General features: G+C 35.9%; 1 protein-coding gene across 4 annotated transcripts in view; it reads right to left on the bottom strand.

Moving 5' to 3' along the window:
* LRP1B (LDL receptor related protein 1B) overlaps positions 1–27,544 on the bottom strand; it is a 1,969,831-nt gene that overhangs the window by 1,019,396 nt on the left and 922,891 nt on the right. For all 4 annotated transcript variants that reach the window (XM_032356230.1, XM_032356231.1, XM_032356232.1 and 1 more), the window contains one exon: positions 24,735–24,992. In XM_032356230.1, the coding sequence (XP_032212121.1) occupies positions 24,735–24,992 (258 nt within the window). The remainder of the gene's footprint in view (positions 1–24,734; positions 24,993–27,544) is intronic.

The raw sequence follows: 27,544 nt of genomic DNA, 5'->3' as shown, positions 1-27,544 counted from the left end.
CTCTAATACAAAGCTGTCATCATCAAGACAGCATGGTACTGGCACAAAAACAGACACATAGATCAATGGAACAGAATAGAGAGCCCAGAAATAGACCCTCAACTCTATGGTCAACTAATCTTCGACAAAGCAAGAAAGAATGTCAAATGGAAAAAAGACAGCCTTTTCAATAAATGGTGTTGGGAAAATTGGACAGCCACATGCAGAGAAATGAAATTGGACCATTTCCTTACACCACACACAAAAATAGACTCAAAATGGATGAAGGACCTCAAGGTGCGAAAGGAATCCATCAAAATCCTTGAGGAGAACACAGGCAGCAACCTCTTCGACCTCAGCCGCAGCAACATCTTCGTAGGAACATCACCAAAGGCAAGGGAAGCAAGGGCAAAAATGAACTATTGGGATTTCATCAAGATCAAAAGCTTTTGCACAGCAAAGGAAACAGTTAACAAAATCAAAAGACAACTGACAGAATGGGAGAAGATATTTGCAAACGACATATCAGATAAAGGGCTAGTGTCCAAAATCTATAAGGAACTTAGCAAACTCCACACCCAAAGAACAAATAATCCAATCAAGAAATGGGCAGAGGACATGAACAGACATTTTTGCAAAGAAGATATCCAGATGGCCAACAGACACATGAAAAAGTGGTCCATATTACTTGGCATCACGGAAATACAAATCAAAACCACAATGAGATATCACCTCACACCTGTCAGAATGGCTAAAATCAACAAGTCAGGAAATGACAGATGCTGGCAAGAATGTGGAGAAAGGGGAACCCTCCTACACTTTTGGTGGGAATGGAAGCTGGTGCAACCACTCTAGAAAACAGCATGGAGGTTCCTCAGAATTTTGAGAAGAGAACTGCCCTATGACCCAGCAATTGCACTACTGGCTATTTACCCTAAGGATACAAACGTAGTGATCCGAAGGGGCACGTGCACCCGAATGTTTATAGCAGCAATGTCCACAATAGCCAAACTATGGAAAGAACCTAGATGTCCATCAACAGATGAATGGATAAAGAAGATGTGGTATATATACACAATGAAATACTATGTAGCCATCAAAAGAAATGAAATGTTGCCATTTGTGACAACGTGGATGGAACTAGAGCATATCATGCTTAGCGAAATAAGTCAAGCAGAGAAAGACAACTATCATATGTTCTCCCGGATATGAGGAAGTGGTGATGCAATATGGGGGTTTAAGGGGGTAGGAGAAGAATAAATGAAACAAGATGGGTTTGGGAGGGAGACAAACCATAAATGACTCTTAATCTCACAAAACAAACTGAGGGTTGCTAGGCGGAGGTGCTTGGTAGAAGGGGAGTGGGGTTATGGACATTGGGGAGGGTATGTGCTTTGGTGAGTGCTGTGAAGTGTGTAAACCTGGCGATTCACAGACCTGTACCCCTGGGGATAAAAATATATGTTTATAAAAAATAAAAAATAAAAAATTTAAAAATTTAAAAAAAAATTGAAAAAAATAATCCTAAAATTTATATGGAGCCAGAAAAAAACCTGAATAGCCAGAGGAATGTTGAAAAAGAAAGCCAAAGTTGGCAGCATCACAATTCCAGAATTCAAGCTTGATTACAAAGCTGTCATCATCAACAAGTATGGCTCTGGCACAAAAATAGACCCATAGATCAATGCAACAAAATAGAGATCCCAGAAATTGACCCTCAACTCTATGGTCAAATAATCTTCGACCAAGCAGGAGAGAAAGTCCAGTGGAAAGAAGACAGTTTCTTAGAAAAATGGTGTTGGGAAAATTGGACAGCCACATGCAGAAGAATGGAAGTGGACAATTTCCTTACACAACACACAAAAATGGACTCAAAATGGATAGAAAGCCTCAAAGTGAGACTGGAATCCATCAAAATCCTTGAGGAGAACACAGGCAGTGACCTCTTCGACCTCAGCTGCAGCAACTGCTTCCTAGAAACATCACCAAAGGCAAGGGAAGCAAGGGCAAAAATGAAGTATTGGGATTTCATCAAGATTAAAAGCTTTTGCAGAGCAAAGGAAATAATCAACAAAACCAAAAAAGAACTGACAATGGGAGAAGATATTAGCAAATGGCATATCAGATAAAGGGCTAGTATCCAAAATCTATAAAGAACTTAGCAACTCAACACCCAAAGTACAAACAATCCAATCAAGAAATGGGCAAAAGACATGAACAGACATTTCTGAAAAGACATCCAGATGGCCAACAGACACATGAAAAAGTGCTCCACATCACTCTACATCAGAGAAATAGAAATCAAAACCATGGTGAGATACCACAACACACTGGTCAGAACGGCTAAAATTAATGTCAGAAAATGACAGAGGCTGGCAAGGATTTGGAGAAAGTGGAACCCTCCTACACTGTTGGTGGGAATGAATGCTGGTGCAGCCATTCTGGAAAACAGTATGGAGGTTCCTCAAGAAGTTGAAGATAGAGCTACCTACGATGGAGCAATCACACAACTGGGTATTTACCCTAAAGATACAAGTGTAGTGATCCAAAGAGGCACACATACCCAAATATTTACAGCAGTAATGTCCACAATAGCTAAACTGTGGAACGAACCTAGATATCCATCAACAGATAATGGATAAAGAAGAAATGGTGTATATATGTGTGTCTGTGTGCATGTGTGCGCACACACACACACAACGGAATACTATGTAGCCATCAACAGAAATGAAATCTTGCCATTTGCCACAACATGGATAGAACCAGAAGGTAGTATACTGAGTGAAATATGTCAATCAGAGAAATACAATTATCATATGTTCTCTCTTATATGAGGAAATCGAGAGGTAGAGTGGGCGGTCATGGGAAGTAGGGAAGGAAAAAATGAAAAAAGGATGGGATTGGGAGAGAGACAAACCATAAAAGACTCTTAACCTCAAAAAATAAACTGAGGATTGTTGGGAGGGTTACGGATAGGGTGGCTGGGATATGGAGTTTTGGAAGGGTATCTGCTATGGTGAGTGCAGTGAAATGTATAAGTTGATGATTGACAGACCTGTACCCTGTGGCAAATAATAGAATATATGTTAATAAAAATAAATAAATTTTAAAAAACAGGACCACATCCAGGTAAAAAGCTTTAGCATAGCAAAGGAAACATCAAACAAAAGAAATGTCAATGTATTAATGGGAGAAGATATTTGCAAATATTATACCCAATAAGTGGGTACCACCCAAATATATATAAATTTCTTATAAACCAATATCAAATAAGCAACCAATCTGATTTAAAAAAAAGGGGGGGGGGAAGATTTGAGTAGACATTTTCCCAAAGATATAAAGATGGCCATCAGACACATGAAAAGAAGCTCAACATCACTTATCATCAGGCAAATGCAAATCAAGACCACAGTGAGATATCACCTCATACCTGTCTGGATGGCTTTTATCAGAAAGACAAAAAATAACAAGGGTTAGGAAGTATATGTAGATAAGGGAACACTTGTGCACTCTTTATGGGAATGAAAATCCGTGCTGTCACTATGGAAAATAGTATTGCAGTTTCTAGAAATTAAAAATAGAACTACTATATGATGTAGCAATTCCACTTCTAGGTATTTATGCAAAGAAAATGAAAACAGTAATTTGAAAAGACATATGCACCCCTATTTGCAGCATTATTTTTATAGTCATGACAGGGAAACAGCCTAAATGTCCATTGACAGATGTGTGGGTAAAGGAGACATGGTGTAAACGTACAATATAATATTACTCAACCATTAAAAAAAAAAACTTTCCATTTTTGACAACATTCATGGACCTAGAGTACATGACACTAAATAGAATAAATCCTAGAAAGACCAATACCATATGACTTCACTTAAATGTAGAATCTAAAAAACAAAACAACAAAAATAGACTCATAGATACAGAGAATAAAGTGAAGATTTTGCAGAAGGTTAGGGAAGTGGGAGGCTGGATGAAATACATGAAGGGGATTAAGAGGTACTCTATTTCAGTGATAAATAAGACACAGGGATGCAATGTAATGTACAGAATATGGCATACAGTCAGTAATACATTTCAACATTTTTCATGGTGACAGATGGAAAGTGAATGCGACCGTTTTGTAATTCATATAAATATCTATTATGTAATAGATCTGAAACTAACATTGTATATTAATTTCTCTTCGGTTAAAAAAAAGGGGAGGAACAATAAAAATAAATAAATAAAAATAACAAAGAAACCCAAAATATGGATTTTGGGATTTAATTTGAAATCTCCCAATTTTTAAATATGGTAAACTAGTTTTTTAAAAATTATAAAGCATTGGTGGGGGAAGAGTCAAGATGGCAGAAGAGTAGCAGGCTGAGACTACATCAGGTAGCAGGAGATCAGCTAGATAGCTTATCAAACCATTGCAAACACCTACAAATCCAATGGGAGATTAAAGACAAGAAGAACAGCAATTCTAGAAACAGAAAATCGACCACTTTCTGAAAGGTAGGACTGGCAGGGAAGTGAATCCAAAGCAACGGGAAGATAGACCACAGTGGGAGGGGCCGGCTCCTGGCAAATGGTGGAGCAACAGAGTACAAAATCAGGACTTTTAAAAGTCTGCTCCACTGAGGGACATAGCTCCAGAGGCTAAACCGGGGTGAAGCCCATGTGGGGCCAGCGTGGCCCTAGGTCCTGCAGGGTCACAGAAGGATCAGGGGTGTCTGAATGTCACAGGGCTCCACAGGTATTAGAATGGGGAAGCTGGCTACAGAGACAGAGTCGAGGAGTGAGCTCTCAGCTTGGGGTTACCTTGAACCAGTCACAGGCAGGGTGAGCTCGGAGCACGGCCAGAAGCCAGAGAGACAGGAGTTATTGGGTTCTTTTCTCTGAAGGCACACTGAGGAGTGAGGCCCTGAGCTCTCGGATCCTCTGGGCTGGAGACTGGGAGGCTGACATTTTCATTCACATCCTCTGGAACTCTACAGAAAGCGTTCAGGGGACAAAAGCTCTCAAGAGCAAACCCGAGCAGATTACTGAGCCTGGGCCCTGGTAAGGGCAGTGCAATTCTGGCTGGGGCAAAGACACTTTAGTATCACTACAACACCCCCCCCCCACCTTACCCTGAAGATCAATAAGAAATCCAGCCAAGACAAAGTTCATCTACCAAGGAAAGCAGCAGAATTCCAGTGGGGGAGAAAGCAAAGCACGGAACTCATAGCTTTCTCCCCATGATTCCTTGTTCTTGTGGTTAATTTAATTTCTTCTTAATTTTTTTTTTCTGCTGCTAATTTTTTTTAACTTTTACCCTTTTCTTTTTTAACATTTTAAACTAGTTTATCTAATATATATATATATATATATATATATATATATATATATATATTCCTTTATATTTTTTTCTTTATTTGTTTTCTTTTTAAAAAATTTTTTTTTTCTGAACTTCTTTTTATCCCCTTTCTCCCTCCCATGATTTGGGGTCTCTTCTGATTTGGTTAAAGCACATTTTCCTGGGGTCTGCTACCCATTCAGTATTTTTTTTTTTAGATTTTATTTATTTATTTGACAGACAGAAATCACAAGCAAGCAGACAGGTAGGCAGAGAGAGGGAGAGGAGGAAGCAGGCTCCCTGCAGAGCAGAGAGCCTGATGTGGGATCGAACGCAGGACCCTGAGATCATGACCTGAGCCAAAGGCAGCAGCTTAACCCACTGAGCCACCCAGGCGCCTCCCCTTTCAGTATTTTATTTGCTCCTTAATATACTCTTATCTGAACAAAATGACAGGGAAGAAAAACTCACTACAAAAAAAAAAAGAACTAGAGGCAGTACCGAAGGCTAGGGACCTAATCAATACAGACATTGGTAATATTCAGAGATAGGTTCAGAATGACAATTCTCAAGGTTCTAGCTGGGCTCAAAAAAGGCATGAAAGATATTAGAAAAACCCTCTCTGGAGAGATAAAAGCCCTTTCTGGAGAAATAAAAGAACTAAAATCTAACCAAGTTGAAATCAAAGAAGCTATTAATGAGGTACAATAAAAAATGGAGGCTCTTACTGCAAGGATAAATGAGGCTGAAGAAAGAATTAGTGATATAGAAGACCAAATGACAGAGAATAAAGAAGCTGAGCGAAAGAGGGACAAACAGCTATTGGACCACGAGGGGAGAATTCGAGAGATAAGTGACACCATAAGAACTGGGATTCCAGAAGAAGAAGAAAGAGAGAGGGGAGAAGAAGGTATATTGGAGAGAATTATTGTAGAGAACTTCTCTAATATGGCAAAGAGAACAAGCATCAAAATCCAGGAGGTGTAGAGAACCCCCCTAAAAATCCACAAGAATAAGTCCACACTCCATCACTTAATAGTAAAATTTACAAGTCTTAGTGACAAAGAGAAAATCCTGAAAGCAGCCCGGAAAAAGAAGTCTGTAACATACAATGGTAAAAATATTAGATTGGCAGCAGACTTATCCACAGAGACCTGGCAGGCCAGAAAGAAATGGCATGGTATATTCAGAGCACTAAATGAGAAAAACATGCAGCCAAGAATATTATATCCAGCTAGGCTATCATTGAAAATAGAAGGAGAGATAAAAAGTTTCCAAGACAAACAAAAATGGAAAGAATTTGCAAACACTAAAACAGCTCTACAGGAAATATTGAAAGCAGTCCTCTAAGAAAAGAGAGAGCCTAAAAGTAGTAGATCAGAAAGGAACAGAGACAATATACAGTAACAGTCACCTTACAGGCAATACAATGGCACTAAATTCATATCTCTCAATAGTTACCCTGAATGTTAATGGGCTAAATGCTCCAATCAAAAGACACAGGGTATCAGAATGGATAAAAAACCAAAACCCATCAATATGTTGCCTACAAGAAACTCATTTTAGACCAGAAGACATCTCCATATTTAAAGTGAGGGGGTGGAAAACAATTTACCATGATAATGGACATCAGAAGAAAGCTGGGGTGGCAATCCTTATATCAGATCAATTAGATTTTAAGCCAAAGACTAATAAGAGATGAGGAAGGACACTACATCATACTCAAAGGGTCTTTCCAACAAGAAGATCTAACAATTTTAAATATCTATGCCCCCAACATGGGAGCAGCCAACTATATAAACCAATTAATAACAAAATCAAAGAAACACATCAACAATAATACACTAATAGTAGGGGACAGATCATTCAAGCAAAAGATCAACAAGGAAATAAAGGCCTTAAATGACACACTGGACCAGATGGACATCACAGATATAGTCAGAACATTTCATCCCAAAGCAACAGAATACACATTCTTCTCTAGTGCACATGGAACATTCTCCAAAATAGATCACATTCTGGGTCCTAAATCAGGTGTCAACCGGTATCAAAGATTGGGATCATTCCCTGGATATTTTCAGAACACAATGCTCTGAAGCTAGAACTCATCCACAAAAGGAAGTTTGGAAAGAACCCAAATACATGGAGACTAAACAGCATCCTTCTAAAGAATGAATGAGTCAACCAGGAAATTAAAGAAGAATTGAAAAAATTCATGGAAACAAATGATAATGAAAACGCAATGGTTCAAAATCTGAGGGACACAGCAAAAGCAGTCCTGAGAGGAAAACATATAGTGGTACAAGACTTTTTCAAGAAACAAGAAAGGTCTCAAATACACAACCTAACCCTACACCTAAAGGAGCTGGAGAAAGAACAACAAAGAAAGCCTAAACCCAGCAGAAGAAGAGAAATAATAAAGATCAGAGCAGAAATCAATGAAATAGAAACCAAAAAAACAAGAGCACAAATCAATGAAACTAGGAGCTGGTTCTTTGAAAGAATTAGTAAGATTGATAATCCTCTAGCCAGACTTATCAAAAAGAAAATAGAAAAGACCACAATAAATAAAATCATGAATGAAAGAGGAGAGATCACAACTAACACCAAAGAAATACAAACAATTATAAGAACATACTATGAGCAACTCTACGCCAACAAATTCGACAATCTGGAAGAAATGGATACATTTCTAGAGACATATAAACTAGCACAACTGAAGCAGGAAGAAATAGAAAACCTGAGCAGACCCATAACCAGTAAGCAGTTTGAAACAGTCATCAAAAATCTCCAAACAAACAAAAGATCAGGGCCAGACAGCTTCCCAGGGGAATTCTACCAAACATTTAAAGAACTAATTCCTATTCTCCTGAAACTGTTCCAAAAAACAGAAATGGAAGGAAAACCCAAACTCATTTTATGAGGCCAGTATCACCTTGATCCCAAAACCGCGAGGATCCCATCATAAAAGAGAACTATAGACCAATATCCTTAATGAACACAGATGCGAAAATTCTCACCAAAATACTAGCCAATAGGATACAACAGTACATTAAAAGGATTATTCACCACGACCAAGTGGGATTTATTCCAGAACTGCAACGTTGGTTCAACATCTGCAAATCAATCAATGTGATGCAACATTTTAATAAAAGAAAGAACAAGAACCATATGACACTCTTAATAGATGCTGAAAAAGCATTTGACAAAGTACAGCATCTCTTCCTGATCAAAACTCTTCAAAGTGTAGGGATAGAGGGGACATACCATCTATGAAAAATCCACCACAAATATCATTCTCAATGGAGAAAAACTGAGAGTTTTTGTGCTGAGGTCAGGAACACAGCAGGGATGCCCATTATCACCACTGCTATTCAACATAGTATTAGAAGTCCTAGCCTCAGCAATCAGACAACAAAAAGAAATTAAAGGCATCCAAATCAGCAAAGAAGTCAAACTATCACTCTTCTCAGATGATATGATACTATATGTGGAAAACTCAAAAGACTCCACTCCAAATCTGCTAGAACTTGTATAGGAATTCAGTTAAGTTTCAGGATATAAAATCAATACACAGAAATCAGTTGCATTTCTTTAAACCAACAACAAGACAGAAGAAAGAGAAATTAAGGAGTCAATCCCATTTACAATTGCACCCAAAACCATAAGATTCCTAGGAATAAACCTAACCAAAGAGGCACAGAAACTATACTCAGAAAACCATAAAGTACTCATGAAAGAAATTGAGGAAGACACAAAGAAATGGAAAAATGTTCCATGCTCCTGTATTGGAAGAACAAATATTGTGAAAATGTCTATGCTACCTAAAGCAATCTATGCATTTAATGCAATCCCTTTCAAAGTCCTATCCATTTTTTTCAAAGAAATGGAACAAATAATTCTAAAATTTATATGGAACCAGAAAAGACCTCGAATAGCCAAAGGATATTGAAAAAGAAAGCCAAAGTTGGTGGCATCACAATTCTGGACTTCAAGCTCTAATACAAAGCTGTCATCATCAAGACAGCATGGTACTGGCACAAAAACAGACCCATAGATCAATGGAACAGAATAGAGAGCCCAGAAATAGACCCTCAACTCTACAGTCAACTAATCTTCGACAAAGCAGGAAAGAATGTCCAATGGAAAAAAGACAGCCTCTTCAATAAATGGTGTTGGGAAAATTGGACAGCAACATGCAGAAAAATGAAATTGAACCATTTCCTTATACCACACATGAAAATAGACTCAAAATGTATGGAGGAACTCAATGTGAGAAAGGAATCCATCAGAATCCTTGAGAAGAACACAGGCAGCAACCTCTTCGACCTCAGCCGCAGCAACGTCTTCCTTGGAACATTGCCAAAGGCAAGGAAAACAAGGGCAAAAATGAACTACTGGGATTTCATCAAGATCAAAAGCTTTTGTACAGCAAAGGAAACAGTCAACAAAACCAAAGACAACTGACAGAATGGGAGAAGATATTAGCAAACGACATATCAGATAAAGTGCTAGTGTCCAAAATCTATAAAGAACTTAGCAAACTCAACATCCAAGGAACAAATAATCCGATCAAGAAATGGGCAGAAGACATGAACAGACATTTCTGCAAAGAAGACATCCAGATGGCCAACAGACACATGAAAAAGTGCTCCATATCACTCAGCATCAGGGTAATACAAATCAAAACCACAGTGAGATATCACCTCACACCAGTCAGAATGGTTAAAATTAACAAGTCAGGAAATGACAGATCCTGGCGAGGATGTGGAGAAATGGGGACCCTCCTATAATGTTGGTGGGAATGCAAGCTGGTGCAACCACTCTGGAGAACAGCATGGAGGTTCCTCAAAAAGTTGAAAATAGAACTACCCTATGACCCAGCAATTGCACTACTGGGTATTTACCCTAAGGATACAAACATAGTGATCCGAAGGAGCACATGCACCCGAATATTTATAGCAGCAATGTCCACAATAGCCAAACTATGGAAAGAAGCTAGATCTCTGTCAACAGAGGAATGGATAAAGAATATGTGGTATATGTATACAATGTAATACTATGCAGCCATCAAAAGAAATGAAATTTTGCCATTTGCAACGATGTGAATAGAACTAGATGGTATCATGTTTAGTGAAATAAGTCAATCAAAGAAAGACAACTATCATATGAGCTCCCTGATATGATGAAGTGGAGATGCATTGTGGGGGGTTAGGGGGATAGGAGAAGAATAAATGAAACCAGATGGGATCGGGAGACAGAAAAACCATAAGTGACTCTTAATCTCACAAAACAAACTGAGGGTTGCTGCGGGGACGAGGGTTGGGAAGCGGGGCTGGGGTTATGGACATTGGGGAGGGTATGTGCTATGGTGAGTGCTGTGAAGTGTGTAAACCTGACAATTCATAGACCTGTACCCCTGGGGATAAAAATACATTTTATGTTTATAAAAAATAAATAAAGATGAAAAATTATAAACCATTGTGTGTATCAAACAAAACTTTTCTGTAGCCAAAGTGGATCAAATCACTAGTGTGATTCCACTAAAGCAAAGCAAACAGTATATATAATTTATTTCAGTCTAACACTCTACTTAAAGTATGTTCTTGAGAAAGTCACTAACATCTATCAAAGTCATTGCTCTTATATTCAATGAACATAATATCCAATTTACAAAGTGGTGAGGAGATTAAATCAGAAAACAAATATTAAGAATCCAATACAATGACATGAAACAAGTATTTTTTAAATATTAGCTGCCTTCCAGAGGCAGAAGGACTAAAACATTGCCCTTTAGTTTATGTCTTTGTGCATTCCTGTAATATTTATTACTAGGAAATGGCATGTTACTAAATAAAATCTTAAATAATTAATGATAAGATGGACATGTAGTGGGTTTGATAACTTTAAAATATGCCCACGAATGTTTTGATACTGTTTCTTTCTGGAGGTGAAGCTTACTTTTCTTCCCTTTGAGTTCAGGATATTCTTTGTTACTTCTTTGTACTGAATAGAATGTGATAGAAATGACACAGTGTGATTTCCAAGGATAAGCCATAAAAGGCATTATAACTTTCCTTTTGTTCTTCCTCTTCTGGTCACTCTGATGAAAGCCAAATGCCATACTATGAGGATACTCAAGCAACCCTGTGCAGAGGCCCATTTTGCAAGGAACAGATACCTACTGCCAACAGTCACAAGAATGAGCTTGGAAATAAATCTTGCAGCTCAGTTAAATCATTGGATGCCTGTTAGCAGTCCTAGCTAACATCTTGATTACAACCTCAAGAAACTTTGTGTCAATGACCTAGCTAAGCATCTCCTGAATTTCTGACACACAGAAAGTATAAGGTAATAGGTACTCTTTTTAAGCCACTAAGTTAATAATAATTTGTTATGCAGCAGTAGATAACTACTATACTAGTCAAATGCCTGTAGTTTTTAAAGAGATTTTATTGGCTTCCTATCACCTGTATATCACTTATAGAAGCATATCTGATCTAAACTGTCTCTACAGATGACTGGCTTGCTTCCTTTAAATTACCTGTAGTGCAGATAAATGCTAAAACACAGAGGATACTCTATAAACGCTCATAAATGAAACTTGGGAGATTTAAAGATAACTTTTCTTGTTTCTCTTGAAAAATTTTGCCTTACTTTTTCAAAGTATAGTTCTGTGCTGAAACAAATATATTTGAGCATGATCAAGGTGTGAACCTCTTACAAGGTCTCTTCTCAAGAAGGGCAGTGTCAGATAGTATTAATAACTTACGGAGTGACTGGTCAGAGAGTATATCTGTAAAAGTATGGCATTTTAACTAAGTTCAAAATAAGATGGTTGACCATGTGGAGATTGGAGGGCACAGCCTACCAAGCAGGACTAAACTTGGCATATTCTCAAAATGAGTTGTATCATGGCTAAAATATAAATGAATGAGAATAGATGAGGTACTAGAGACTGGCAGGTATACACAAACAACAGTAGATGGGCAGATTTCATAAACATTATATTAAAAATCCAGGGAAGATTTTTATTTTAAATGCAATTTTTATTTTTATCATACTGTAAATGTACATGATTTAAAAAGTCAAACACCCCATCAAGGCTGAGAGTAAAATGCAGCAGCCCCCCTCACCTCTACTCTTCTTGTTTTAGCTATCTCAACTGTATTCATTTCTATAATTCTATATAACATGTTTCTACTGTAATTTTAGCATTTTTAAAGTTCTTTATATAATCTATGGCTTTTTGTTACACATTAGGATTTAATTCTTTATGCCCTTCCACACATAGAGTTATGCATTCATGCTTTCTCTCTTCATTCTCCCACAATCTTAATTTTTAGTGATATTAATATTCAGTGTTTATACAATTATGACTATATACATTTCTGTTGAAAAGCAAAGAAAAGTTTCATAGTTTCATACTTCCTTCCTTGAAAAACTTTTGTTTTTTTAGAGTTCCATTTTTTTCTTTTTTTTTTTTCCCCTTTAGTACAATTTTTTATTGCGTAATTCTACAAAAGAACTCCAAAACTCTTCCCTCAATGGAAAAAAAAAAAAAGCCAAAACAAAACAAAAACAAAAAACCAAAAATACGCTCATCTATTAATATTTCTTTCTTTCTTTCGACATCCTTCCTGTTGTCTGACATCCCTTTGTTCCAATCTGTACTAATTTGCTCCATAGAGATGATCCTGGGTCTTCCTTTTTTTTTTTTAATCAATCCAGACATTTATCATTTAACTGCCTCAGAAATCAAACATCTCATTTTCTGCTAATGTAAGGGATAAGATGCTGCCTCTCAGTGGAGACTACGGGAGGGGATTTAGTAGTTGAGCTGTTCTCAAAACAGGTTCTAAGCTAATCCACTTATTAGTTGTCCTATCCTATAACCCCACATTTATTTTTGAGGCTCTTTGGGGTTCTTCATCTTGGCATCCCATCTGCACTCAGCGAAGCAGAGAAACACCAAACAATTCATTCATCGTTTAATCATCTGTTCCTTATTGTTCAAAATTATCTCACATGTTTTGTCTCCTCTTTCATTCTTTTTGGATTAATAAAATTCAAGACATTTCTTTATAGCATTTACAGGGGCTTCCAAATAAGGACAGATATAATATAAACACTTTTGCTCAATCTGCAGTTTTTAATGGAAAATCCCTGGGGACAGTTTCAAGCACAAAAGTTAGATGTTTGTTTAGCTTTTTAAAAAGATCATTCTAGTTGTTGTATGGATAAAAGGGATAAGTCTGAAAGCAGGTGACCAGTTAGGAAGATTTTGTAAATTCCAGGAAAGAGATGGTGGCTTTGAAGGGTGTCAGAGCAAAGGAGAGCCTATGAAATACATGCTACACATATTCCCCTTGTCAAAATTAAACATACACTCATGTTTAGAGGAATACATGTAAGTTATAGTCTAGCTTAGATGAAGATGCCAAGAATTATAGAAAATTTGAAGACATTACAGAAGATCAGAAACATTCCAGACTCAGATTGCTTCTAGCCACATGTCTACTCTTTTCCTATATTATGAATATTTTAACTTGGCATATTTATTACCACAAAAAGATTGTCCCTCAAGCTGTGATGTTGCCGTCATTAAAGAGAGTTATATTATTTGTAATGTAAATACAGAGAGGAGAAGGTAAAAATAAAATTTTTAAAATTGTAAAATTATGAACTGTTTTCCTCAATTTACGTGTCTTTTGGTTTAACATTTAAGTTTTATATATCTCTTTGCCAGAACATTTGAAAATGCTCACTGAATGATGAGATGTAATTCCATTTATTTTTATATGTCACCATAATCTTTCTCAAGAAACATGTACTCACTTTATCCCTACATGACATTAAATAAACTGAATTGAGTAAACAAAATCTCTGTCTGCTTGGTATAGTAATTAAAATGGTATTACAGAAGTTTAATTTGGGTGTACTGTGGGCAGGCACATCCTTAATCAGGAATAGACTCTTACATATTACAGAACATTCTCCTTTCCCTTTAACTAATGAAAGCCTGCCTCTTCCTAGGCACCACACCTGTTTCTTAAACACATGAAATATAGTCAAAATGATCATCAAGGCCAATTCTTTATACAAATAGTCACGAAGTTCTACATACAATCTGTGTATGTCTTTATGAGAAAAGACAAGAAAAGTGCTTCTGACACAGGATGGTGGTGAATACTAGGTATTTCAGTTAGTCTTCAGTGTTCTTATGTTTTCTCTTCTGAGGAAGGAAAAAAGATGACTGACCTTTCACTGTTCTGCTAGTTCTCAATTCCATCTTCTAACCTGCACTACAAACCAATCTTATTTCTTTCCTATGGTGGATGTACTTGGAAAACATGCAAGCGTTGTTCTCTCTCTACTGCAAAAATGAAGCAAAATGAAACACACAACAAAAAACAAAACCAGTTTGTACAAGTGTTTTTCCCACTAGGAAAAACTTTGCATTCTTACTTGGCTCATATCTCAAATGGCTCATCCCTTCTTTTAGTTTTATTAGTTCTCACTCTACCCCAGACCAAATCTATCACAAAACTTAAGAGCTTCACCTGGAACAATACACTTCTTTCCATCTTTAATACTACTCTACCTGGTCAAGACACAGTTTTCTTTCCTTTGGATGGCTGCTATAGCTTCTTTACTGATCTTTCAACTAAAGGATCATTTTAAACCCAGATTATATCAGGATACCAAAAAAGAAAACAGTGTTCTCTTTATAATCTGAGTTCTGTGTTACTCTTGATTGTCAGTGGGGGGGGGGGAAGTCTTAACAAACTGAAAAGACTCGTGGAATTTACTCTCGTGTTAATGCCTTCAAAATGATATCACTGATATTTTTATAAATATCTAAGTTTGCTGAAATTTAGCTCAATCTTAGACAAAAATTTATGGAATATTTCCTCTTTGTAACATTTTACAATGAATACCACCCAGAAGATGACTCCAATGGACATTTGTATTGTTTCTTCCTCAGGGTTCCAATCAACAACAGGTCTTAGTCTAATTTTAAGTCTATATTTTTACTTTCCAAAATATCACTCTTCTCCTTAGACTCTCCAATGACTTCTTAACACATTTAGCATAAACTCCAGAGTCCTTAATATGGCTTATGTCCTTTTTTTTTTTTTTAAAGATTATTTATTTATTTATTTGACAGACAGAGATCACAAGTAGGCAGAGAGGCAGGGAGAGAGAGAGGAAGGGAAGCAGGCTCCTGGCAGAGCAGAGAGCCCAACACGGGGCTTGATCCCAGGACCCTGAGATCATGACCTGAGCCGAAGGCAAAGGCTTTAACCCACTGAGCCACCCAGGTGCCCCTGGCTTATGTCTTTAAACTCCCTTCCACCTCATATCTGCTTTGCTCACTCAAGTCCACTCACACTGGCCCAAAAAGAGCTTCTACCTTAGGACATTTGTTCTTGAACTTCAAGAGAAGAGTATCTGAACGTGCATGCTTTGTGTCCCTGCTGCATTTGGATATCCGCTCAAATGTCAGTTTCTCAGAAACGCCTCTCTTCATTAGAGGATATTAAAAACACCACCTCATTCCCTCTCTACACACAGTGACTATCCCTGCCAGTCAATACCATTAAGAAGCAGAGCCTGAAGATGTGACTGAGTTGCTGCATTATTATGACAAACCCTGAATGGATGAAGAAAGTGTTTTCTCGAGATGGAACCTAGTCCTGGTGAAAATGCTACAAAGACTGGTGAAATGGAAAAATGGAAAAGACTGGTGAAATGGAAACAAAGTATCTAGAATATTACATAGACTTAGGTGACAAGGCATTAGCAGGGTTTGAGAGGATTGACTCCAATTTTCAAAGAAGCTCTATTGTGCATAAAATGCTATCAAATAGCATTGCATGCTACAAAGAAGTTGTTGGCAGAAGGAAGAACCCACTGTCGTGCCAGACTTCATCACTATATTATTTCAAGAAACGGCCACACCTACCTCAGCCTTCAGCAACTGCCACCCTGATCCACCATCAACCAACACTGAAAGACCCTCTGTCAGCAAATTTATGGCTCACTGAAAGCTCAGGTGTTGGTTAGCATTATTTGGCAATAAGGTATATATATATAAAAGATAGACTTATTTACTTTGAGAGAGAGAGAGAGTGCAAGAACATAAGCAAGAGGGGCCGAGGGAGCCAGAGAGAGAATTTCAAGCAGATTCCACACGGAGAACAGAGGCAAAAACAAAGTCAGTCTCATGACCCTGAGATCATGATTGAGCTAAAACCAAGAGTTGGAGGCTTAACTGACTATACCACCCAATCAGTTTATTTTATTTTAAGCAAGTATATTTTAAGTATATTTTATTTTATCTTGTTTTTTATTTTTTATATAAATTACATAAATGATATTTATTATTATGAAGTTCCATTAGCAGCAGTGGCAGGAATTTTCTCTTTCTTTCTAGCTCTATTTTTATTTTATTTATTTATTTATTTATTTATTTTATTTTAAGCATAACAGTATTCCTTGTTTTTGCACCACACCCAGTGCTCCATGCAATCCGTGCCGTCTCTAATACCCACCACCTGGTTCCCCCAACCTCCAACCCCCCGCCCCTTCAAACCCCTCAGATTGTTTTTCAGAGTCCATAGTCTCTCATGGTTCACCTCCCCTTCCAATTTCCCTCAACTCCCTTCTCCTCTCTAACTCCCCATGTCCTCCATGCTATTTGTTATGCTCCACAAATAAGTGAAACCATATGATAGTTGACTCTCTCTGCTTGACTTATTTCACTCAGCATAATCTCTTCCAGTCCCGTCCATGTTGCTACAGAAGTTGGGTGTTCATCCTTTCTGATGGAGGCATAATACTCCATAGTGTATATGGAGCACATCTTCCTTATCCATTCGTCCATTGAAGGGCATCTTGGTTCTTTCCACAGTTTGGCGCCCGTGGTCATTGCTGCTATAAACATTGGGATACAGATGGCCCTTCTTTTCACTACATCTGTGTATTTGGGGTAAATACCCAGTAGTGCAATTGCAGGGTCATAGGGAAGCTCTATTTTTAATTTCTTGAGGAATCTCCACACTGTTCTCCAAAGTGGCTGCACCAACTTGCATTCCCACCAACAGTGTAAGAGGGTTCGTTCCCCTTTATATTTTAAGCAAGTTATATACATTGTTTTTTAAGGCATAATGCTATTGTACACTTAATAAACTATAATATAGTATAAAATTTTCCTTTATATTCACTGGGAATTAAACAAAAAAAAACCCAACTGCTTTTATTGTGCTATTTACTTTATTAGGGTGGTCTAGAACTGAACTGGCTCTGTCCAGGATCAGCCAATATAATTCAAGGGGAAAAAGTTGGAAAATTGAGCTTGTGTTTATCAAAATAATTACCTTGATTCTCCTTATAATTTTGTGTGAATCTCATCTCATGGAAATAGGTTGGCCAACATTAATTGAGAGTCCCAAAATAAAAGCTCAGGCTTAACACAGAATGGGATGGAACACTGAGATGATTATTTGCATAATTCACACATTAGAAGCGTTTTGCCTCAATTATCTATAGTTTAGGAACAAACATCTTAGAAAATATCTAAGTACCTGATGTAATTCTCAATGGCCTTTTGTGTGAGTAATCACAATCATAATGCGCCTGTCCAAGTTCAGAACGTTTGTGGAGATACCCATGATAATTCTAATTTAGTCAGTTATATTCTTATTACAAATCAAATCCTCAAAGAGTATAGAGAGTAAAACTTGCATCTGATACAGAGAAAAGTTTAATAGAAAGATTTGTTTCATTTTTAAATGTCTTTTTAAAAATTTAACTGAGTGTTGTTCCTGTTCAGAACTTCAGAAACAACTAAGTATCTCTCTTTGTGATAACAAAAGCAAACAATAGAAAGATTATTTTTAAAACCTGCATGTTTATGTCAGTAGAATGAAATGATGCCATCTTTCCTCCTGCCAGACATAACCCTTTGTTGCTTAGTTTTGATGGCCATGAAGGAAGATGAAAACACAATTTTATCAAGTAAATATTATCATTAAAAGGATAATGGTTTACAGAATATCTTAAGCCCACATTTAATCATTAGAGTTGCAATTTTAGGAACACTGTTTGAGTTGTTAACCAAAGGCTTAGCAGGCTTTGGAGAATTATTTCATGTTTACCAGACTCCCAGGAGACCAAGACATCAACCAGAATGTCGATTTGTCAATTTATAACTACTGATGGGATGTTCCAGTGACACAATTACTAAGGGGCACCATCCTAACAAATTCCTCCCAAGAGGAATTTATGGTATGCGAGAAACCAAACCTAAAAGTTATTTGTTTAGCACAAAATCAAAGCAAAGGGAATTCCTTATAATGGAGTTGAGGCCTTCTAAGTTTTAGGAGGTGCTTAGAAAATTATCAGGACTATACTATGGAAAGCTACCTTTTGGACAACTAGAACAGCTATGAATAAGCCTCCAACACAGTATATACATACTTATTTAATCTAGACCTGTCTTTCAGAAACATTTAAAAAAAAATCCTTCACCATCTATATCACCATCTCCTTGTTTGACATTGCTATTTTTTAATTTAAATTCAACTTAATTAACAGAGAATATTACTGGTTTCAGAGGTAATTGAGTGACTCATCAGTTTCATGTAATACCCAGTGCTCATTCCATCGAGTGCCCTCCTTAATACCCATCACCCAGCTATCCATCTCCCCACCCACCTCCTCAGTTTGTTTCCCAGTTAAGAATCTCTAATAATTTGTCTCCTTTTCTGTTTTTGTCTTATTTTTCTTTCCCTTCCCCTGTGTTCATGTTTTGTGTCTTAAATGCCACATATGAGTGAAATCATATGGTATTTGTTTTTCTTTGACTGACAGTGCTCTTCTATCCTCAAAAGTTTTTGTCACCATATTCTAACCTAACTCTGGAAAAAAGGTTTAAAATTTAAAAGTTACCAGACACTGTCTGTATTTTAAAATTAGTACTAACATATACTGCTTGTTACCATCCTCAAACACAAATGATCTTTTAGGCTAGGGCTTTTCCTGGAATGAATTTCACATATGTGCAAATCTTTATTGCATATCTGATTCCTGTCAGCTCTAATTCTGAAACAGACTCTGTGTGTTATCATAATCTCAGAGTATGTGGTATCTGGACCCTATATCCTTTGAGTGCAGACTAAAATGAATTGGGTCATTAGGAAGAAATAGCTGGAAAACTGTGATTAGAGTCAGTCTCTACAGCTTCTTGCACACAAGCTTGTATAGCTCTTTAGCCACAAAGACAGTAAATATATAAATAAAAATGATGAGAGAATACAATCTGAGTGATTCTCCCTAAGACATTTAAAGCAATATTTCTCAAAGTGGATAACATAAAACCCTAGATATTTGGGATATTGATACATATTAGGTCTATACACACACTCATATCACCTCCTTAGAAACAAGTACCCAAAGAAACACACTCACAGTCATACCCACAAAAATATCAATCAAGTGTTCAGTACTTAAGTAAAAGAAATCCTGGGCTACACAAAGTAACACAGGTATTTTATTGAAGAGTTCTGAATAATCTTTAACATGCTACAGACATATAAATCTCCAATAGGTTCCATAGCATGCAAAATTTCCTAAACCCATTTGACCACAAAATCATTTTTCCAAAAATGTCTTACAGAGCACAGAACATGTGTCCCAAGGAACATGTTTTAGGAACTTGTATTATAAAGAGACTGAAGTGTACCTAATGTGAGTGATTAGGTGGGAGAAAAATAAGAAAGGAATAAAAAGGGAGAATAAATAAATATTCCTACACACACACACACACACACACACACACACACACACACTGAAATATCTCAAATTACAAGAAAAACAAACATAAAATAATGGAAGGCAAAAGTATGCTTAAATCCAGGCAGGATCTCAGCAGTTATGTGAATAAGTTCTTTCATTTTAAAATGATTTGCATAAGGTCAGACAGCCAGTTAATAACAGAGCTAGGACCATATCAACTCACCATTCATTTTACCCCATATATTGTGGTGATAGAAATATAAACCAGTACTAAAATAAATGTACAAGTCACAAGATGTTAGAGCTTGAGAAAAATAGAATTTAAAATTAAAAACCCAGAATGTTAATCAAAAACTGAAGTGCTACATGGTAGTTTTATTACATTGCTTAACTATGCTCCTACTTCTCACTGTCTTTAGAGTTGATGCTAAGTGCTTATTGTAAATGTGTCTACAACATTAAAAATGTGTAATGGTCAAGGAATACTAGGAGAAAAAAATGCCCATTTTACTTAACAAAAATTCTTTTAAAGAAATGCAAAATAAAAGGAAAAGATTACAGTAAACAATTATATTAGTATATTTATGGAGAAAAATTATCAAATAAATACTATTTCAGAAATTATTTTACTAGGGCTACTTGTTATAAAAATAATAGCTTCTTTTTTTTCTTCTCTTTTCTTTCCTTCCCTCATTTCCTTCTTTCTTCTATCACGATAGAGTTTATTAAGACAGAAACAGGTTTCAGTAATTACATGTCATGGATTTCATATTTAGGATCAAAACTTATTTAATCATCATGAAAAGAGCATTTTAACTTCCAAGTTTCAAATTGGTAGATTAAAAATAGAACTAAAATATTTTGTCTGCTTGGTATAGGGCATCATGATGGGATCATTTGATTTTTAAAATCTATAATGAAACAAACAGACATGAGAATCTAGACAAAAACATACTATGAGAATAATGATTTAAAATTCTACATAACCTCAAGAGAAATTTGTGGGGGAATGCATTTCTATTATGCAAGGTATAGTTCACCAAATTCACAGGAAAAAAAATAACAACAATTGAAGTATAGCACAGGTCTAATATCTGCTTTGGTGAGTTTCAAGCATGTTGCCAAATGGCAATAAATAGTAATTTAGTTCTTTTTTTTTTTTTAAGATTTTATTTATTTATTTGACAGACAGAGATCACAAATAGGCAGAGAGGCAGGCAGAGAGAGAGGGAGGGAAGCAGGCTCCCTGCTGAGAGCCCCATGCTGGGCTGGATGCTGGGCTCAATGCTGGGCTCCATCCCAGGACCCTGGGATCATTACCTGAGCTGGATGCAGAGACTTTAACCCAATGAGCCACCAAGGTGCCCCAGTAATTTAGTTCTTTGCAGCCTGACAACTGAACTAACAGTAAAGACAAATTTACAGAGGAACAGAGTGCTGAGAGTGCTTTTTTGTTTTTTTGTTTTGTTTTGTTTTCTTTTTTTTCTTTTTTATTTTTTTTAAAGATTTTTTTAAAATTTATTTGACAGACAGAAATCACAAGTAGGCAGAGAAGCAGGCAGAGAGAGAGAGAGAGAGAGAGGAGGAAGCAGGTTCTTTGCTGAGCAGAGAGCCTGACGTGGGGCTCGATCCCAGGACCCTGGGATCATGACCTGAGCCAAAGGCAGAGGCTTAACCCACTGAGCCACCCAGATGCCCCTGTTCTTCTTTTCTTTTTACTAGGCATTCAGGACAGTCTTTTATGATTACATACTGATTGTAAATCAGAATGGCTTACTTATTTCAAAGTATAAATCCATCCAAGTTTAATGTAAAAATTAAGATTTTAATTTAATATCAGTGCCTACAACATTAAGCATATGGTAAGGAAAGGGAATACTGAAAGTTCTCTGGAAATGTGTCCTCAGATCATCGTTACTAATTTTGAGTGTCTCTTTCCATCTTACCTTTTTTATTTTTTTATTTTTTTAGAACTCAATGGGTGGCCTGATCACTTTGCTAAAATTCCAGATCCCTGCAGGAATATGTCATATTAACTAGCTACACACACGTGCACACACACACACATACAGCAGTTATATATATTATTTGTGGGAGATTTGGCATCTTCTTTGAAAGTACCAGTATCTGCCTTTCTAATGTAGAAGAAAGAACATAACATTTAGCTTTTCCATCTCTGTCTTTGTTTTATCCACTCAGGATTGTCTAATATATCTGAGATCTGTAGCTAAAATTTTTTTCTATGACAAAACAGGAAGGGCATATAGAAATTTACTGTGTATCCAGTGAGATGAGATAGCAAATATAGATTTAAATATTACACTAAACTTTTAAAATAAACAATTATGCAAATTTTAAATGCAACTCAGTTTGACATATAATGACTGCTTTTTTCCTCACAGTAAATTTTTGAAAAAAAATTATTATTTTTTTTTTCAAAAAAGAATGCTTTCCTCAGGCAAATTCAGAGAAAAGCATCTATTCAAGAGTGGATCATGACAGGTATTCAGACATACTCCCATCAGTTCATTATTTCTGCTTATATTGTACAGCAGGAATTTTATGTAATTATACATGCAAGGAATATTCCAACTTCATTATCAACTCAAACATTGTCACAGTGAATGAAAAGTCCACCATATACAAGGGAAGCTATTCTCTGACATGTTGATAAAATGCTTGGTTTACAAGCAATGATAGAGGAGCCCAGCCCTGCTAACACCTCTTCTCCACGCCCATCATTAAATTACTTTTACACATTTAATTACTCTTTTCTACAGTGACTGAAATTGTATAGCTTAAATATGACTTTATCTTACTTTGTCAAAAAATATTTATTCCAATTAGAAGATTTCCATTGCATTTGTTATTTACCGTTCAAAATGAATGTTCTATTCAGCATTTCAATGAATTGCTTAACAAAAATCTCTTCGGTTTTCTAGATTTGCCAAGAATTGTCATATAACTCAAATGCAATCTAAGTTACAAACTATATTCTGTAGATGTTCTAATAAGCAATTGTTTGACCAATTTAGTAAATCCCTAGATTAACTTAAAAAAAAAAGTTTAAAAAAATAGTTTTAAAAATACATATTATAGAAGAAATTGCTATTACTAATAAAGCATATTAAATGTAGAAAAGTTGTTTAAGTGAACCTGGAAGATAATTTTACATGACAACTTAGTGAATATCCTAGCTATCTGACTGTCAATATTCCATTTGTAAGGGACAAATGCATTTGGATTAGTTAAGGTAATCACTAACATGGCAGAGACTGGGGTCTTTTTTTTGAACAGTTTCCAACAGCTGGCTCAGCCAATGGATGAAATATTCAAATCACACAGCAGCACTCCTTGTGCAGGTAGCCCTTGTTATTTATAATTTATTAGGAATTATCATTTTCCATAGAATCATTGAAAATGCCCAGTGTCTACTGCTTTCACTAGGCATTGTGGTCCAGTGTCACAATAAATGGATTTAGCAATTTTTATTTATGTTAAGAGGATTTTCAAAGCATTGGATTTGATTTGTTAAAGATTTATTTATGTTCACTTAACTACATACAATCATACTTTTATATTCCATTTTTATAATTTTTGCCACTGATTCATTTAATATAATCATACTTATTACATATTACATGGTATTATTTCTTATGTTTAATAAAGATTAATAGTCAATTCCTTTAATTGCATGTCAAAAATATTAATAAAATATAACTATTGAATCCGTATCATCAAACATTCTACATCTGAGAACTATATTTATTCTTTCACCGCACTTTTTTTCCTTCTTAACTTGACTGCACATTTTTCTTTATTTTCTACCAACTTTTACATTCACAGTGTTTTCAAGAATATTTTTTTCCTGTAAATCACAAAATAAGTGGACATATCTTGAATTTCTCATGCATATAATTTTCTCCAGGCAAGCACAAATAAAATTTATACTCTTATGTTGGAGGGGTAGAGGTCAGAGGAGAGAGAGAGAGAGAGAGAGAGAGAGCAAGCACCAGCACAAAAGGAGAAACTAATGTGTGGGTCTGTGTAACAATGTAATTTGATTTCAATTTATGGTAATATGTAGGAAGTACAGTTGGTAGTTTGTGAATTTCTGGCATGAGAAATCAAAGTAAATCAAAATCATAGATCACTCTTTTGAAAGATGCATAAAAACTCTGATTTGCTAAGAAAAAAGTCAACACAGGTAGTTGTTACCAATTAGCATAAATCTGATAGTTTTAAAGCATTTTAACAAGCACTACAGCTGATGAGCTTATAATTATCAATTCTGTTTCTTGCTTTTTAAAAATCCCACCTTCACTACCACATCGTGAACTATCACTCAGTGGCAAATTACAATTCTCATTTAAGTGACACTGTAATAAGCATTAAGGAAAGAATTAAAATTAACTCTGTAACTTACTACTTACGTGAACAATGAAAGTGTTATATGTGTGCATATTCAAAACAGGCAGTGAAACATTTATTTAAGCATATTCATATTTGCATATATAGGTTTCTGATAGCCAAATAGTATTTTAGAAAAATCTAAGAATCCTGTTTATTGATAAATGAAATCCTTAAAGGGTGAATTGAATTGAATATGAATTGAAATACTCACTGTGAAAGGACTGAAGAATATTGATTGTCCACTCATCTGTTAATCTTCCTGTTTTTGTTATCTGGATACATTTGAGCTGATTCGAAGATTCTCTTGATTCAATCCAACAAATCATGTCTTCGTTATAAATAAAATCCAGAGTATGAATTTCATTTCCATTGACTGAGCTCAAGGTTGCCATTTTACTTCCATTGAGATAGAAAACCTCAATTGTTTCAGAATTTGCAATTAATAGCATAGGCAACCTATCTGTAGGTTCTGGAATAAAAGAGAAAGAAGCAAGTTCATTCAATAAAAGTCAAAATATTTTCCGAATTTTACATCACTCACTAGAACTTATCCTTATATTTTAATGCATCTTTAAAATAAAAAAAAGTTTGCAAAAGTATTTATTGATTCTTATATATGCTTCACTATATGTTTCAGTTCACTTCTCTAAGGAAAACATAGACCATTGAGCATTTGTATTCTTTATTTTCTTAGTTGTAATGTGTTGTGTAAATGTGAGGACGATGCTATTTACTTTCATTGTCGGTAAATAAAGTAAGTGATGTGAGTTGTTATTTGTTTTTTGGTTTTGTTTTGGTTTTATGTTTGTTTGTTTTGTTTTGTTTTGTTTTTTAGCAATGAGGATGGATCTGGGGTTACCTATCTCCATACAGTGTTATAGGATTCGCTTGTGAGCAAGGGCATGCCTTTTTGAAGTGGATGTATGAAGCCAGAAATGGATTTTCTAGAGTTAAACATGTAAAGCTCATAGGCGCATAGTGTAGCTTCAACCACACTGGCTCCTTGACGGACCCCCATTCCCATGATTACTGAGCTACTTCTTTCCATGTTTTCCTCTATAGTCATGAAAATAAGATTGTAGAAATTAAAGAAATTTGCTTGATATTCCTTTTAGAACAATTCATCTTTGCTCATGTTAGGATACATGAGTTTTTAATGAATATGTACTAAGTGAAAGAAATTATCATGTGAAGGTATTGAAAGAGTTTAGTGATACAGTCATAATCAGGGTAGCTTTTGTGCTAATTAGGAAATAAAAAATTTTGGAAATCTTCAATTCCTCTTTTTTTTCTGCCCTACATCCAAAGTACCAATTAATATCTTTGATTCTGATGCCAAACCTATCAGAAATCCCGTTTCTCAGTGACTATTACTAGCTCCAAGCTGCCATCATCCCTCAACTAGATCATTCCAAGAACCTTCTAACTGATTTCTCTGCTTTCATCAATGCCCTCCTCCTCTTTAGTCTATCTCAACACAACAGCCAGGGTTATATCTTTAAAACGTTAATGTCAATCAAGTCAGTCTTGTTCTCTCAAAAGGCTCCCATTCCAAACAGAATAAAAGCCAAAGACTTTATAATGCCCTATAGAGCCCTCCATGATCTATATTTCCCTCTAGACCCGCCACCCTTCTTACCATTCCTTGAACAACAAGCCAAATAAGCTTCCATCTCAGAAGCGCCTCCTTGTTCCTAGAGTAATCACCCCATATGTATCAGAATGCCTGACTCGCTCACCTCCCTTAGGGTGTTATTTGAATGCTGCCTTTCTGGTGAATACTTCTCTTACTACTCTACTTTGTGAAATGTGCAAGTCCCTACAAACTCTATATACAAACTCCCTATAAACCTTCCCTACTTCATTTTTCCCTTATCACCACCAAATATTTTATCTACCTTTTTTTCTAATTTATTATTTTCTACTTCTACTGCTGTATCTCTAGCATTTAGAATCCAGTGGTTATTCAACACAAACTTCTGAATACGTAAAACGGACACATGGAATTCTTGCAGGGTAGATTTCTTTAGAAGCATTCAGTGAAATATTACAAAATAATTTGGTTTTCTTAACTGAAAAATGGAATCCAGAGAAATACTGGCTAACAGAAAGTTTCATAAGCATCATTTGATTATTCAAGAAACTGACACTGAACATTGAGAATGTAGGAGAAAGGTAAATATGTATATTATGAATAATATAATTAAATAAGTCTGAACTTTTAAATTATTATTTAATGGCCCTCATCATTTCTGATGTGAGTAGAGATATCAGGCTCCCTGTGTTTTATGCAGATAGAATAGCATTTGGATTTAACCTGCTAAGTAGTTAACTCAATCAAGGGATAAAATTCTTCTCCTCCTTCAGAGAGACACTAGAAGTTTTTGATTTAATAAAAACATCAAAACAAACAACAATAAAAAGTCTCAATGAGATTATGCAATTGATTAACCCAACAAAAAAAGAAGTCTCTAAAATGCTGAGATAATTTCTACAATAACGATTTCTCTCAGAAGAATTAATAAAATCGTGGATTATATCTGCTTGACATAACCTTGTCAAAGGACCACATCTAAGTTTGGTTAGTTAGTTGGCTTTTCTCTTAATCTCTTAAATCCATCTTGATCCAATGCTTGCCCTTGCTATTCCCTAATTTAGAAGTCCAGACTTAGTCCCTTTTCAACACTCCTACCCCTGTTGTTTTCCAGTTGACCTAAGCACTCCTAAAACCTATTGGATCATAGATTTCTCAGGTTATGAAGGGGTCTTAGGTGGCCGTGTTATGAGGTTAACAAAAACATATTACAAGCCTGTCAGTACTTACTGTTTTCATTTGACAACTGAAATGACCTTTAGTGAAATTGCCTCTCATTAAAAAGTGAACCATTACAGAAAGTTTCTTTGCTTCTAAGTTTTATGACAAGTCCAGACGTAGACAGTAACTTCTTAACTGGCTACTAGTCAATAAATTTACTTATGTAATAAACATTCTTTGGAGTGAGGCTAGAGTATGAAGGAACA

Source organism: Mustela erminea, chromosome 8 (genome assembly GCF_009829155.1).
Source record: "Mustela erminea isolate mMusErm1 chromosome 8, mMusErm1.Pri, whole genome shotgun sequence".
Classification (NCBI taxonomy): Eukaryota; Metazoa; Chordata; class Mammalia; order Carnivora; family Mustelidae; genus Mustela; species Mustela erminea.
Note: the sequence above shows the minus strand (reverse complement) of the source record. Positions and strands in the feature narration are given on the sequence as shown.